The sequence below is a fragment of the Aptenodytes forsteri genome, unplaced genomic scaffold, assembly GCF_000699145.1.
Source record: "Aptenodytes forsteri isolate BGI_AS27 unplaced genomic scaffold, ASM69914v1 Scaffold15, whole genome shotgun sequence".
NCBI lineage: Eukaryota > Metazoa > Chordata > Aves > Sphenisciformes > Spheniscidae > Aptenodytes > Aptenodytes forsteri.
Window position 1 is genome coordinate 3,515,742 of NW_008795129.1, and position 13,704 is coordinate 3,529,445.

At 35.2% G+C, this 13,704-nt stretch overlaps 1 protein-coding gene across 5 annotated transcripts in view; it reads left to right on the forward strand.

Annotated features, from left to right (window-relative positions):
- Window positions 1-13,704, forward strand: part of PPP3CB (protein phosphatase 3 catalytic subunit beta) — a 32,110-nt gene that overhangs the window by 3,730 nt on the left and 14,676 nt on the right. For all 5 annotated transcript variants that reach the window (XM_009277666.2, XM_009277671.2, XM_009277668.2 and 2 more), the window contains exons 3-9: window positions 2,978-3,089; window positions 3,977-4,122; window positions 9,388-9,527; window positions 9,625-9,702; window positions 9,801-9,895; window positions 11,435-11,560; window positions 13,505-13,582. In XM_009277666.2, coding sequence (XP_009275941.1) covers window positions 2,978-3,089; window positions 3,977-4,122; window positions 9,388-9,527; window positions 9,625-9,702; window positions 9,801-9,895; window positions 11,435-11,560; window positions 13,505-13,582 — 775 coding nt within the window. The remainder of the gene's footprint in view (window positions 1-2,977; window positions 3,090-3,976; window positions 4,123-9,387; window positions 9,528-9,624; window positions 9,703-9,800; window positions 9,896-11,434; window positions 11,561-13,504; window positions 13,583-13,704) is intronic.

The following is a 13,704-nucleotide window of genomic DNA, read 5'->3' on the forward strand; positions in this document are numbered from 1 at the left end:
CAAACTTTTTAGCAGGGCCTGTTGCGACAGGACAAGGGGGAATGGCTTTAAACTAAAGGGGGGTAGATTTAGACTGGCTATGAGGAAGAAATTTTTTACGCTGAGGGTGGTGAAACACTGGCACAGGTTGCCCCGAGAGGTGGTGGATGCCCCATCCCTGGAAACATTCCAGGTCAGGTTGGACGGGGCTCTGAGCAACCTGATCTAGTTGAAGATGTCCCTGCCCATGGCAGGGGGGTTGGACTAGATGACCTTTAGAGGTCCCTTCCAACCCAAACTATTCTATGATGATTCTGTGATTAAGTTAACTATTCTTCTGGAGCCAGCTTGGGAAGTGCCTCAGCTTGGGATGTCTTCATAGATACCAAATCTAATAGAGTGGCATACCATTTGAAATAGTATTTTGCAAGTCATGGTGTATGCTACTTCATTTCTGTATTAAAATTATGCCGTTCTAATAATGTGTGGATGTATACGGTGAAGGGCATGCCTTCAGCCCCCAATGTCTTTTGGGGTTGTTAGAGATGGTAGACAAACAGGAGATGCAGCAAGAGTGATTGCCTCAAAGTCATTTATAAGGAAAAATTTCGACAGACATTCCATATTTATTAATTCAGTCTTCTTGGCCTGTTCTTGATGATAACAAATAATGTAATTGTCCTTGAAAAGGACATTTACATAGCAACAATATATGTTAATATATCAAAACATGGTATGAAAGCTTTTCAACCATTAAATTTCCAAAAAACTTTTGAACAATGGATGTTCTTGAATATATTAGTAAGAACAGGCTCAATCTTTTTTCCCTCATATGATTTTAATTTAATTTTTAGTATAATATTTGTCATGCTAAATATACTTGTGGAATATGTAAAGATATTCTCACTATACTTTTGAAAACCACTCCAGGGTTCTTAAAAGGCTTGTCTTTCTTCATTGAGATAATCTGCTCTCTTCTGCTCTGAATGGCTGTTGGAACATCGGTGAAATACATGGCAGATTGTCTGAATGAAGTTGAATTGCTGCAAGTGCATGAAGGTGGGGCTGTGCTTTGTGGTCCTGTTGAGAAAGAAAAAAGTAGTACATGAAAATCAGCCATTTATTCTCCACTTTAACCTTAAAAATATTTTCCTACTTAAGTTTTTGCCTTAATTTACATTCAGGAAGTTTAAGTTGATCTCCAGGAATTTTCATATATGGTTACTTTAAAAATCTTTCTTAGTGATTGGAAATGTAATATACTTCTGGTAAAATACTTGACTTTTCAGCGAAAAGTGAAGGTAAAATTTTCTGAAAATGTACAAACAGTAAAATTTGATTTTTCACTAATAAATTCTTAATCAGTCTGTCCTGAAACATCTTTAATTGCATTGATATTTTAGTAGTAACCCATTTCCAATTAAAAATGTCATAACTTCTAATAGGAAAGATAATGAAATGCTACCGTGATTGTATATAACGAACTGCTGGGATCAAGATGGAGTCCTTCACATAAGTGTGTGCAATTTCTTCTTTTCTGTATTGGAAGTAACAGGACATAGAGAACTCTGACATTAGTCTGTCTGTATTTAATAATAAAAAATAAATATGCCAGTACAGGAAAGGTTAAAAACAAATTTCTTTTTGTGCTTAATAGGTAACATGCTTGAGAATGTGTAAATCTCAGCAATTTAATCAAATGTAGTATCCATTCACTGAAAGGAAGGCACTATTTTGCCAGTTTTCTATGAAAGGTTTTCAAGGTTGTCAGCTTTTATAAATTTTTCGTACAAACTGACTTAACTAAAACAGTTCACAATTGTAGAATTTGCCAGATTAATTCATGTATTCATTTGATGATAAGCAGTTGTTTTGTAAGAAACTGATTATGCTCTCTGCTGGGAAACAGTTCTAAAGAGTCTGGGGACTTTGCAATATATCAGGATATTTTAGAGTTATAGAAACATTGGAAAGCAAGTGGTATCATTAGAAAAATTACTATTTTGCATATTTTTACTAAGAAGATAAGAAAAATTCAGTAATGAGTTTAGCTAGACTTCACAGTAGAAGTCTTTGGTGTATTTCTCCATGTTTGCTGTGTTTTTTAAAGTGTTCCTTTGTTTTCTTTCTTCCTTCATGTACTTACTATTCTATGCAAAATAACTTTGAAGAACGATAGCTTCAGGGTACTCGATTAAGAACAATAATAATAACAACAACTTTCAGGTGACTTCAGTGTAGTCCAAAACTTTTGGGGTTTTGAGATTTCTGTGCTGAGTTAAAAATACAAGAATCAGATCTGAAATTTAAGAAATACATTTTGGGCATTCAGGACTGCTGGGTGGTAACAGACTCTAACCTGAAAAAATTGTGCATGTTCTGTAGCTCTGTCCTCAACTCTGTTTGCTGCTGATGTTGCAATAATAATGATATATGGAAACTTACTATAATTCTTTGAATTTGCTGCTTGAACACTGAATAAACAACTAGCTTTCCCAGCTTTGGGGGAAAAAAAAGGTTTACTCTGTCCATTCTTAGTTTTAAAACGGTCTCCAAATGATATAGGTGACTTTAATGTAAATAGTTTTGTGGGCTTTTTTTCTTCAATCTCTATTAATAAATGTCTTGCTTTCCTTCTTATGCCAGTGTTTAGAATCATATTATAGAATCAGATTTTAGGCACAAACACATGCATTATTTGTCTAGATGAAAGTGTTCTGTGGTATAATTCTGCTGAGTTTATTTTATTATTGAGTGTTCAGTAAATATAAATATTTTTTCAGCATTCTGTGCATCTGTTCTTGAGAAAAGTAATAAGCAATTTGCATAACTCATGTCCAGAACTGGACTCGGGGAAGTAGTGCTGTATTTTAAAATGGCACATTAAGCTGTACTTGCTTTTGAAGGTGTTAACATTCTTACTTAATGTTTCTCAGTAATAACTTTTAAAGTTCTTATAAACTAGTGTATTTTACTGGATATCTTTGTTTTTCAACAGTGTGTGCTGTACTTATGGGTCCTGAAAATTCTCTACCCAAGCACGTTATTTCTTTTGAGAGGCAACCATGAATGCAGACACCTAACAGAGTATTTTACCTTTAAGCAAGAATGTAAGTACTGTCTAAGAATTTAAAATTAGCTTACTTCCAGCCTGCTGATCTACAGTCTGTCATTTTGCTTGAGAGATGTTTGCCTGTTAGTTTAATTAAGGTCTTGCAAACATTTGGAGGCCCCATTGACTTATGTGGAATTGCAGCGAAGTGCGGCGTTGGAGTGCAAGTTATGTAGAAGACTGCTGTCTGTAAAGATACATTATGGAGTAAATCTTGATGTATCAGTCCTGATTTTAAAATCCTGGAGAGAGGAAGGTTATGTTGCTGTCTTGGCTATAATCGGGAGTGCAAAGTAACTTGCTGAGCAGCATTGTGAAGCTAGCAAGAAAACCCTACTACCAAGTAGTTTTTCCATTTGGGGAATTGATTTCAACTATACTAGTAAGATAACTCTTTTGGTGATGTAAGCTGCTTCTCCATTTGGAGGCTTGTGTAAGTATTGATCCAGTGACAAATGGATCATTTGCCCTGGTAAAACCCTCTTTGAGGTAGGTAAAAGTGATGTAATCTATAAGCAGTTCTTAGCTTTTCACTGTAAATGAGAAATCACAAACTTCTCAGTAGTATTTTACACTGAAGTATGCTGTATAATTGTATAACGCAAAGTAATTCTGTGGTTTTTTTTTAAAAAAAAAAATAGTTTCTCCACACTTGAGATACAGAAGAAGAAATGAAAAAAGTGTATAGTTATGGAAGAGAATATGTCTTAGAAGTGTGCTTGCTGTTGTGGTGTTTGGAAATCCTCATTTAAACCCCCAAATACTCATTGTTTTGGGGTTTTTTTAAGCATTCACTTTGAGATTAGCTCTTATAATTATGATCCGCTAGATTACTTCTACCATCTAATGTGGATTTCTTAATATTTTCTATTTTGTTTCCTGCAGGTAAAATAAAGTACTCCGAAAGAGTCTACGATGCTTGTATGGAAGCTTTTGATTGTCTCCCTCTTGCTGCTCTTTTAAATCAACAGTTTCTTTGTGTTCATGGTGGACTTTCACCAGAAATTAATACACTAGATGACATTAGGAGAGTGAGTATTTTGTGTATTTGAAAATAAGTGGAAATAGAGATATTTATATGATGCTATACAAAGTCATGTTTGTGAAATTGTCAGTATATTATTTTCTGTTCTTGTCTCTTTTGGAAGTGTAAATCAGGAACTGAAATGTAGGCTAAGCAGTATCATAATTAAAAAATCCTGGATTATCGAGTGCATTTTCCATTAGTAGATCTCATTGGGACAGCTGGGACTGTTACAAAACACACACAAAAAACCCTCTCAAAAACTCCACATAGCTTCCTGAGACAGGTAGTACACGTCAAGAGCTTCATATCCAATCGAAATAGTGCTTTGTATTTTTTTCTAGATAAGAGCTAGCATTCTCATGGCTTTCAGGACAAAACTCGTAGAAGTTAATTGTAGTCTTAAAATTGTTTGGTGTATCAAACATTGTATTTCAGTTATTCTTACATTTCTTTGAAAACTTTTTTTTTTACTCTCTTCATCATGTGGATTTTTGTTTTGAAAGAGTGTGAAATTGCAGTATTTAATAGAAATTCAGATTGCTATTTAAAATGGCAAATTTGGTAGGTATTTGAGTAACAGCTGTGGAGTGCTGTGGTAAATGTGCTGAGTATATCGGTAAGAAGAATGAAATCAAGTTTTAAAAATTATACAATGGAAACACTAAATAGTGGTGTGCAATTTAAAGGGAAGAAGCTTGTGATGACGTGAGGTATCTGTTTCTAATAACTTGCTTTCAACTTGCATGGACTGCTGATGTCAGGTGAAGATTGTATCAGATGGGAATTTTCAAACTCAGTTGCTTTCCTTTTTGCATACTCCTTTTTGACTTACTTCAGTTAACTTAGCTGACATCTTGACTGCTGCGTTTGGAAATCAAAACTATTCCTGTTATGATTAGTAACAGCTAAAGTGTAGCTGATTTCAGCTTGAAATAGAAATAGGTGGTTCTAAGACAGCTTTGGGATTATAGGTAAGGATGGAAGAAAAAAGTTGTTTATCCGCATATGGAAGAAGTTATGTGGGGCCTATTTCAAAAAAGATCTAAATATCAGAAGGAAAAAGTATGTTCCTAATTTCGTTTTATAGTATATAAATATTGATGGCCCATTTTGTCTTTTATCTTCATTTATTGTATTTCTCATTTTCTTAGCATTTTCTCCTTCACTTGTGCTCCATTTTTCTTTTTTACTTCTCCCTCTCCTCAGATTTATGGGCTGCTGTCCAGTTGAATCTCGTTTCTGAATTCACCAGATTTTTTTTTTGTACTGACTGGACCGTTTCAGAGGCTGGAATGTCAGCTTATTTCACTTACAGATATTACACTGCCAAGCACAATAATGTGAGAGGAGAAGAAAATGGTAGAAAGAGAGGAAGCATATTTACAAGCTCAGTGGTGTACTTAGGCACGTTGCATTTTCGGAGCAAATACTAACGTGTACAGAAATCTCTATGCATTGTGCAGAGAAAGAGAAGTAAGAAAGCAGAGTGAATAAACGGTGCCATTCTGACAAGGCCTTAACATTTCTCACGTTACAGATGAAAAGAAACATGGTCAAAGCTTTCTAGAAAGTAGTGTAAAGGAAACATAGTCTGGAAAAACACTTTGGAAAGCCACTGTCATAATAGGATTGTGATTTGTTTTAGTCTCGGTCTTGCAGCTAATCACGTTTCAAAGTGTCAAGTAAATTTAATTAAAAGGTAGTTCTGTCATCTTGGCCTGTACTTTCATATGTGCTTCTATAACACTCAAGGCTACGTTAGGATGAAATATAAGCTTGTATGTTTATATATATATATATGAAAATCTGCATTGTATATTGCTTCTGATGAAAACCACGTTTATCAGTGTAAGGCAGTGTTATTAGAACTGTTCTTTGGGCCTTTTTTGTTTTTTAAAGAATCATCTGGTAACTCAGAAGAGGCACTATTCATGGGCTGGCAGCAGCGTCAATAGCTGCATTAGAGCTTGGCATGCACCGACATTGTAAATGTATTTAAATTAAATGGGTGATGTGAAATGCTGTTTCTATATCTAGGAAAATACCATATACTTGTCGTACAAGTGTGATGTGTGAAATGACTTCTGTAAACAGTCGAGACAATTCTTACAAGCCTTCTGGTTTATTAGCAAAAGTTCTTATTAAGGAGAGGTCTTCTCTGCAAACACGTGTAGGCGTAATCATCTGGCATAAGAAGGGAAAAGACAGCTCTATAAACGCTATACGAATCGCCGAAGAAAAAAAGAAAAATTCTGTGCGGATGCAATTTCTTTTGGATGAAGTCTTTTGTCGGTATTATTGACATTCAGGAAAGTGATTAAACTACACAAATGATTATTTTTGCTGGCATAAACTTATTTCCAGTAGAGGACAGCTGTCATAGTAGCTATGACAGTAAAGCCTAACCAGAAAGATTGCTGCTAGTGCTTCTTATTTCTGGGAAAATGGAATTTTATGAAACTTGCAGTAATCGATTTTTATTCTCTGAACTTTGTTTATGCAAATGTTCTGATTGTGTTGGTAAAGAGTGTCTCTTTCAGACACATGTCCATCAACTTAGAGGTGCTGTTTAGTTGATTTCATTTACACTGCCAAGACTTCTGCTGAAACAAAATTCCAGGAATTGTGATTTTAAGCCTGGTGATTTATAAGGAGGGAGTTGTCCAGATAAGGTCATGGGGACTCTTAATTTAAAGAAGAGAGACAGAGAAGTTTCTTCCTCATTTGCAACAGATGGTCATTCTTTTGTTTAGTTCTTGTTGATACTAAGGCTTGATCAGCAAAGTGCCTTGAAATATATGAGGGCACTACTGGGAATCTGTCTTTATAATACCTTGCTTCCTTTCTGTGGTCTGCTGGAATTTCCTTTTCTTCAGTAATATATAAGATGACTGCCACTTTTCACTGGCCTTCACATTTAGGGCTTTACTCTGTGGTAGTTCTCAGGAAAATTAGGACAGATTAATTAAAACTGGTGTCTGTATCTTCAAGTATGTGAAACTTCTGTGAAGGTCTTTTGCCTCAAAAGTAAAGTAGTTTTAATTTGCTGTAGCTTAATCTACCTCCAAGGTTTTGCTACTCCTGGATTTGAACGTCCATATGGAGGTATGATGCACTTCAGTTTAGTTGCCCTGACTGCATAATACCTAGAAATTAATTTAGATTTAAATATCTTACGATATGTATTAAAAAATATACTACCTATTTCTGTTTTAACACCAGGTGTGGTGATTCTTACTCTTGAATGAAACTGTCTTTCTCAGTTACCTTAATCATGTTTAGAAATATGTTAAGCTAATTTGTATTGAGATTCTGTTTTGCCATAGTCACAACATATTCAGAAATAGTTAATCAGTAACAACTGTTTTGAATTGACTCATGTCCTTTGCTAACTTTCTTGCCGTGCCGATGTAGAGAAACCCTTAAGTTGATTATTCTGATTTTTATATATACAGTCTGGGTTGAGTAGCTTGCAGTGACACTCACTTAAATTTTGAGATGCTTCTTTAAATTTTGAGATGTCTTACAAACCATGCCAGTTGGTAGACTGTCTAGTGAAGGAGACACCGATTTGGTGTGTATGTAAGTATATTTATTTTTTACAAACTGACCTCCTTCAAGAAATGGCTACATTATTGTTCCAATGCTATGAGAAAGTAGTTTGGGAGAGAGGTGCATTGCTTGCAGCAACCAAAACTTTTTATTTATAATGTCTCTATCCATTTGGCCAAAGTCATAAGGAAAATCCTTGAAGAATAACTCAATAAAATTTCTTAGAAATGCTTTCTAGGCTTTCAGCCTTCTGTATTGCAGGAAACATCAGTCGGCAAACAGTTGAGTCTTCCTTGTGTGAATGCTTCTGTTAGCTTCTGGACCCAAATTTATTGCTGGAGGTTTAGAAACTTGATGGTTTAATCTACAGAAATTCAGGTACTTGCAGAAGTTGATGGACTGACTTCTTCAATCTGGAAGAAATATTCCATACAGGGTTTATCATCCAGTGTGGGAAATGTTAAACCACCGGATTTTTAATATTGAATAAATTCCAACAACAACTTCAGTTAATACCTGCCTTGCCATTATCTGGCAGGAATTTGTAAAGATCTGGACCTCTCCACTTATGTTACAGGTGGCAGCCTCGGGAGCTCTGATTTTCCAGGGCATGAGAGAGCTTGGCACTACTGCTGGTTCCATATTTGAATGGATTCCTATGGACCGTTAGACTCAAATTCACCAGGTGCTCACCAAACCTCCCTTCGAACCTGTCATGAAGAGTTAAGTGTTCTCTAGTACCATCAAAGTCATCTTCTTTGGTATGGGAGGTAAAGTGAGATAAATGCACTGTCCATCAAAGAACTGTTCCTACATTTCTTGGATAAAATCATCTTGTGAACAAACTCCAGCTACGTAAAGATCAAATAAACTTTACATTGAATCTGGGATATCTAATTTCATTTCTGGGACATCAGAGATTGATTGACTGTTACTTACTTAAGCAGAGTATTTTCCTTTTACGTTAACAAATGCGCTGTCCTCCTTACCTCTGCCCCTTTTCACTGTGGTTACTAGGAAAGTTGCAGGCTGCTAAAGCAGGTGTTTCCAAGTGGAAATCTGTAAAGAAGCAGCTACAGAAACGAAAACAGACAAAGACATCTCCCAAGATGCTTATGACCCATTACCCCAGGGCTGTAGCTGAGAAATAAAGCCTGTATGAAAGAAGTCTAAGACGGCTAAGCTAGTCACCTCTTCATTGCATTGTTAAACGATCCATTATGGAGATGGGTGTTTCAGGGTTTTTTTTTGTTGGGGTTGGTTTTTTTTTTTTTGGATGATATATTTAGTCTCTTCTGGTCAGTGCTAATTATTCATGCTTTTCTTTTATCATCCTGTTTTCTGTACTGTTTCTCTTTGCTAATTCCTGGTGGTGTCTCCAGATTGGTAGATATGGCATGTGCATGAAAAAGGACCATTTTGTTCCTTGTCTGTAACTTGACCTTGTATTACACATATCCATCAGTCTGGAATTTATCTCCCTTCTTTTTACAACTAATAAATCTTATTGCTCTTAACAGGTTTGGTTCTTTTGGCATGTCTCTGCCTTATTTCATGAGGAGGAGAGGAAAAAATATACAGATACTACTTCTCTTTGATATGGTTGGGATTTATTCTAAAAACGCTTGGTATTGATGGATATGTAGTTTAACAAATGTGTAAAACTTACTGATTTAATATTCAAAGAGTCTTTGTGCTGTTGCCTTTTCTCAAACAGTTAGATAGATTCAAAGAGCCTCCAGCATTTGGACCAATGTGTGACTTATTGTGGTCAGATCCTTCAGAAGATTTTGGAAATGAAAATTCACAAGAGCATTTCAGTCACAATACAGTCAGAGGATGCTCGTACTTTTATAGGTAAGAGTATGCTATGATCTATTTGATGTGTTAATGCTGACTCTTGCTGCATATTTTAAGATAATTTCTTTTACTCATAGTTGTTTTCATTTCACAGCTATCCAGCAGTTTGTGAATTTTTGCAAAATAATAATTTATTGTCAATCATTAGAGCACACGAAGCACAAGATGCAGGGTAAGTGCTTTGTGTCCTTCAAGCAATTATTCACACTGTAAAATAAAAATTAATTGCTTATTGCTGTACGATGTAAAATAATCTGTTTGGTTTTGCAGTTATAGAATGTACAGGAAAAGTCAAACTACAGGGTTCCCGTCATTAATAACAATTTTTTCAGCACCTAATTACCTTGATGTCTACAATAATAAAGGTAAGAACTTGTTATTAATAACTGTATGTAATACTAAACATAAAATGGTCTTACTAGATAAGTCATCTAATAGCAACAATTTTTTGCCAGGTAAGAAATTAAAGGACAAAAAAAATTCCATTAATAAAAGTTATATTATGAAGAAGAGCACATGACGTAAATGACGATCTCCTGTAAGGGTAACTTGAAGCACAAGTGTGGGCAAACATTTCCTTTGTAAAAATTGTTGCTATTTAGTACTTACGAATGTATCACCTGGTGTTTTCCAGTCAGGCAAGGCTTTCCTGTGCTGTGAGTTTTCACTCCTCTGTTGTCTTTAGTTTGTGAACTAAGTAAGGAAGGGAGGGAGCATTGGTCAGCAGCCTATGCATAAGGTAGTTTGTGTTGTGTGTCACGGCATCTGAGAGTCTAATCGTGATGATACAGGGCCATAATGGCCGTGCATGGGAAATCAAGAAAGAGCAAGTACTGATCTGAATACTGATCACCCTTGGAAATGTTATTAGGGAGGTGTAAAACAGAAGGAGTTAATTTTTGTCCGTCCTCTGCTTAAGATAAAGTTGCACAGGAGGAGCGTGCTTAATGGTGTGGAGAAAGATTTACAAGTCAGAATTACAGAGAAGAGCTTAGCTGTGAATTAATATTATTCATAGATGAGAACAAAGTTCAACAACAGAAATAATGAAAAATAAAGCCTGAAATTCAAGTATGACATTAAAGTATGGCATTTCAAGTATGTGATGAATGAATGATCTCCAATGTTCAAACAGTGTTCCTTTGAAACCAAGACTTCTTTTCTATGAAATACATTGCATGTTCTTCCACCCACCTCCAAAGAACCACCCCCCCAACCCATACCACTTAGGCAGGGTGATTAACTGTATAGAGGAAAAGATGAGCTGTTGTTACTTACACTGATTGTAAAGTAAAGGAGAAATAAAAATAGCTTCAACCGGCTTTTCACATTTTTTCACCATCTCTCTGGATATTGCGTTTTAAGAATCCTTTTTCACATCAGCTATTCGTAGTGTAATGCAAGTGTAAGTATGGAAAAATGCAATCAACGCTTATTTAGCTTTAGAATGCATCTGTTTTTCTGTTTTGTTTCTCTGTGCTTCCCCTTCTCCCTGATCTTCTAGATTTCTATGGTTTTACTCCAGGCTTACAGTGTGGGAAGAATAAAACCTGAATCTGGATATACTGGATATACTGCTGTTCTGAGTTAGGATTTTGTTAAAATTGTTGAAATTATACCTTTTCAGGACCTTTTAAAATCTTTGTTTATTATAGACCTATAATAGGATAGTAAAGAACTGTATTGACATGTAACAGTACCTTAAACTGCAACATGTGCAATAAAAATCCAAAGTTCTCCATTAGAAATCTGTCCCGTAAATCCTGTGAAAGAAAGAGAATGGAGTATCTCTGGGATTATTTTGTCTATAGTATAAAATAGAGCTAAAACAAACCTGTGACTTTACATTTGTGGTACTCGCAAGTTTTAAACATTCTTTTCAAAATGTCTGAATTTTATTTTAGCTGCTGTATTAAAATATGAAAACAATGTGATGAATATTCGTCAGTTCAATTATTCTCCTCATCCTTACTGGCTACCAAATTTTATGGATGTTTTCACATGGTCTTTGCCATTTGTTGGAGAAAAAGGTAGGCAAAAGTTACACATCAATGAATATCTTTCCTATTTCTCCCAGATTGATGTTGGGAAGATTTTTAAATTTTTTAAAAAATATATTTACCAATGAGAGATTAATAGCATAATTTTTGTGAAAATGGGTATCTGTATTTGTCTTTATTAGGTATAAGATTCGGTGAAGTTGTTAAACTGATTCAGAGGGGTTTTTTGGTATGTGAAAATGCCATTTCTGAGAAAGGACAGACTGAAGTACAACTTGTTCTACAGGTTATGGTTGTTTTCTTCACCTGTTTCAGTTGAGGTAGTAAAAACCGCATCTAATAAAGCAGAGGTGTTAACAGAAATTGTAATTTCCATTGAGGGTATATACCTGAGCTGCATTTGAAGTCAATATGAAAACTGTTCATATTCTGCAAAATGCTAGGTTATATACTAGCATATATTATTAATCTTGTATAGTTACAGGTATAAACTACGTTGAGATGTTCATGTAGAATTTAACCTTTTCTATATAGTTATAACAGATTGACCTTCATTAAAGATAACTTTTTGAGTTATAATTTTTCTTGTAAAAAAGATAATTTAGCACGGATCCTGCCCCCTCCCCGCCCTGAGTTGATAACTGAATCTAGGACACTGGGGCTCCAAGTAGTCTTCAGTTAAAAAGCAATGAGGGTAGAGGCTATTTGGGGCTGTTTAAAATCCTTCCATGACAGGAACTGCTCTTTTTATAAGTGTGATCTGGAAAGCTCTTTAAATTTCTTTGAAAAGTATTCTTGAGATGATATATTTACAGTCATATAAACCTAGGATTCTGAGTTGAGCGGTTAACCCACTCAACAATTTTTTTATTTCTAAACAGAGGGACCTGACATTTGAAAGGAGATTTTTGTTTATATCTCTCTTACCTGATGATGCAGCAGATAACATTTTCAACAGCAAAGGGTTAATACTGTTTATTTTGCTTTTGTTATGATGCTGGTAATGAGACAACCAAGTGCTGTTAAATAAGTTGCTCATTGACCCGCTGTATGCGTAAGACTGCTGGAATCATGGCCCTTGTAGTTTGTCTTGACTTTGGACAAATACATACTTCCACTGTTGGTGACAGATGCAGTGTCAGTATTGTCTGGTCTGTGTTGAACAGATCAAAATCAGAATCATTTGTTTATTTTTTTCTCATTAAAGTAGAGAGTAGCTCTTTCCCAAGAATGGAGAAGAATACCGTAGCAGATAACACAGGGATTGTATGAATTAGTCATGAATAAATGTAGACAGCTATTTACAGGGTTGTTTAACCATCTGACTGAACTTCTGGAATAGGTTTCTGAACACTCTAGGGGGAGGAGAAGTTGGACTGTTTTAAGAAAGAGTCTGATATAAGTGGGAAAGATTGAGTGGCAGAATAGGGAGATTCCTGGAGAAAGAAACTACAAGCTTTTTGAGACAAGTTTGTGATTCCACGACGTCGATTTTTTCAAGGGGAATTTGAAAAGACATGTAGTTTGCACCATATTTATATAATAATATTTTTGTGCTTCTGCTATATGCCTGCAGGTGCCAGGAATGGAATAGCTTTCTCGTTTCAAACCTAAATTTGAGCAGTCAAAATGTTTTCATATTTAAGTAAATTTTGCATAAAATCTAGTTCAAATACTTATCCTAATATAAAAATACTAATACGCAAGAAGAGAATTTGTATCTAAAAGAACTCCTTGTAAGATAGGAGAGAAAGCTCTGCTGTGTTCTTTAACTGCTTATTTTTCTGAGCTTTTTAAATTCTGTGACAACGCACATCAAGAAAAACACATATTTTTGAAACCAGATTACTGAGCAATGGCTGTGATGTGGGAAATTCATTCACTATAGTTGCTGGTGACTAGTTACATCTTGTGTGTGTGGAAATATTTTAAATTCTACAGGGAATGAATTAAGATTTATTTTTTCCTATACAGTAACAGAAATGTTGGTGAATGTTTTGAGCATTTGCTCTGATGATGAACTGATGACAGAGGGAGAAGATCAATTTGACGGTAGGGGTTACTTTAAGATACATAAATCTTTTTAATGGTAATAACTTCTGAACCAGTAGTTAACTTAGACTGCTGTAATTACCTGGAATTTGAAGAAAATTGCCTTCAATGTTTTCTTTAGA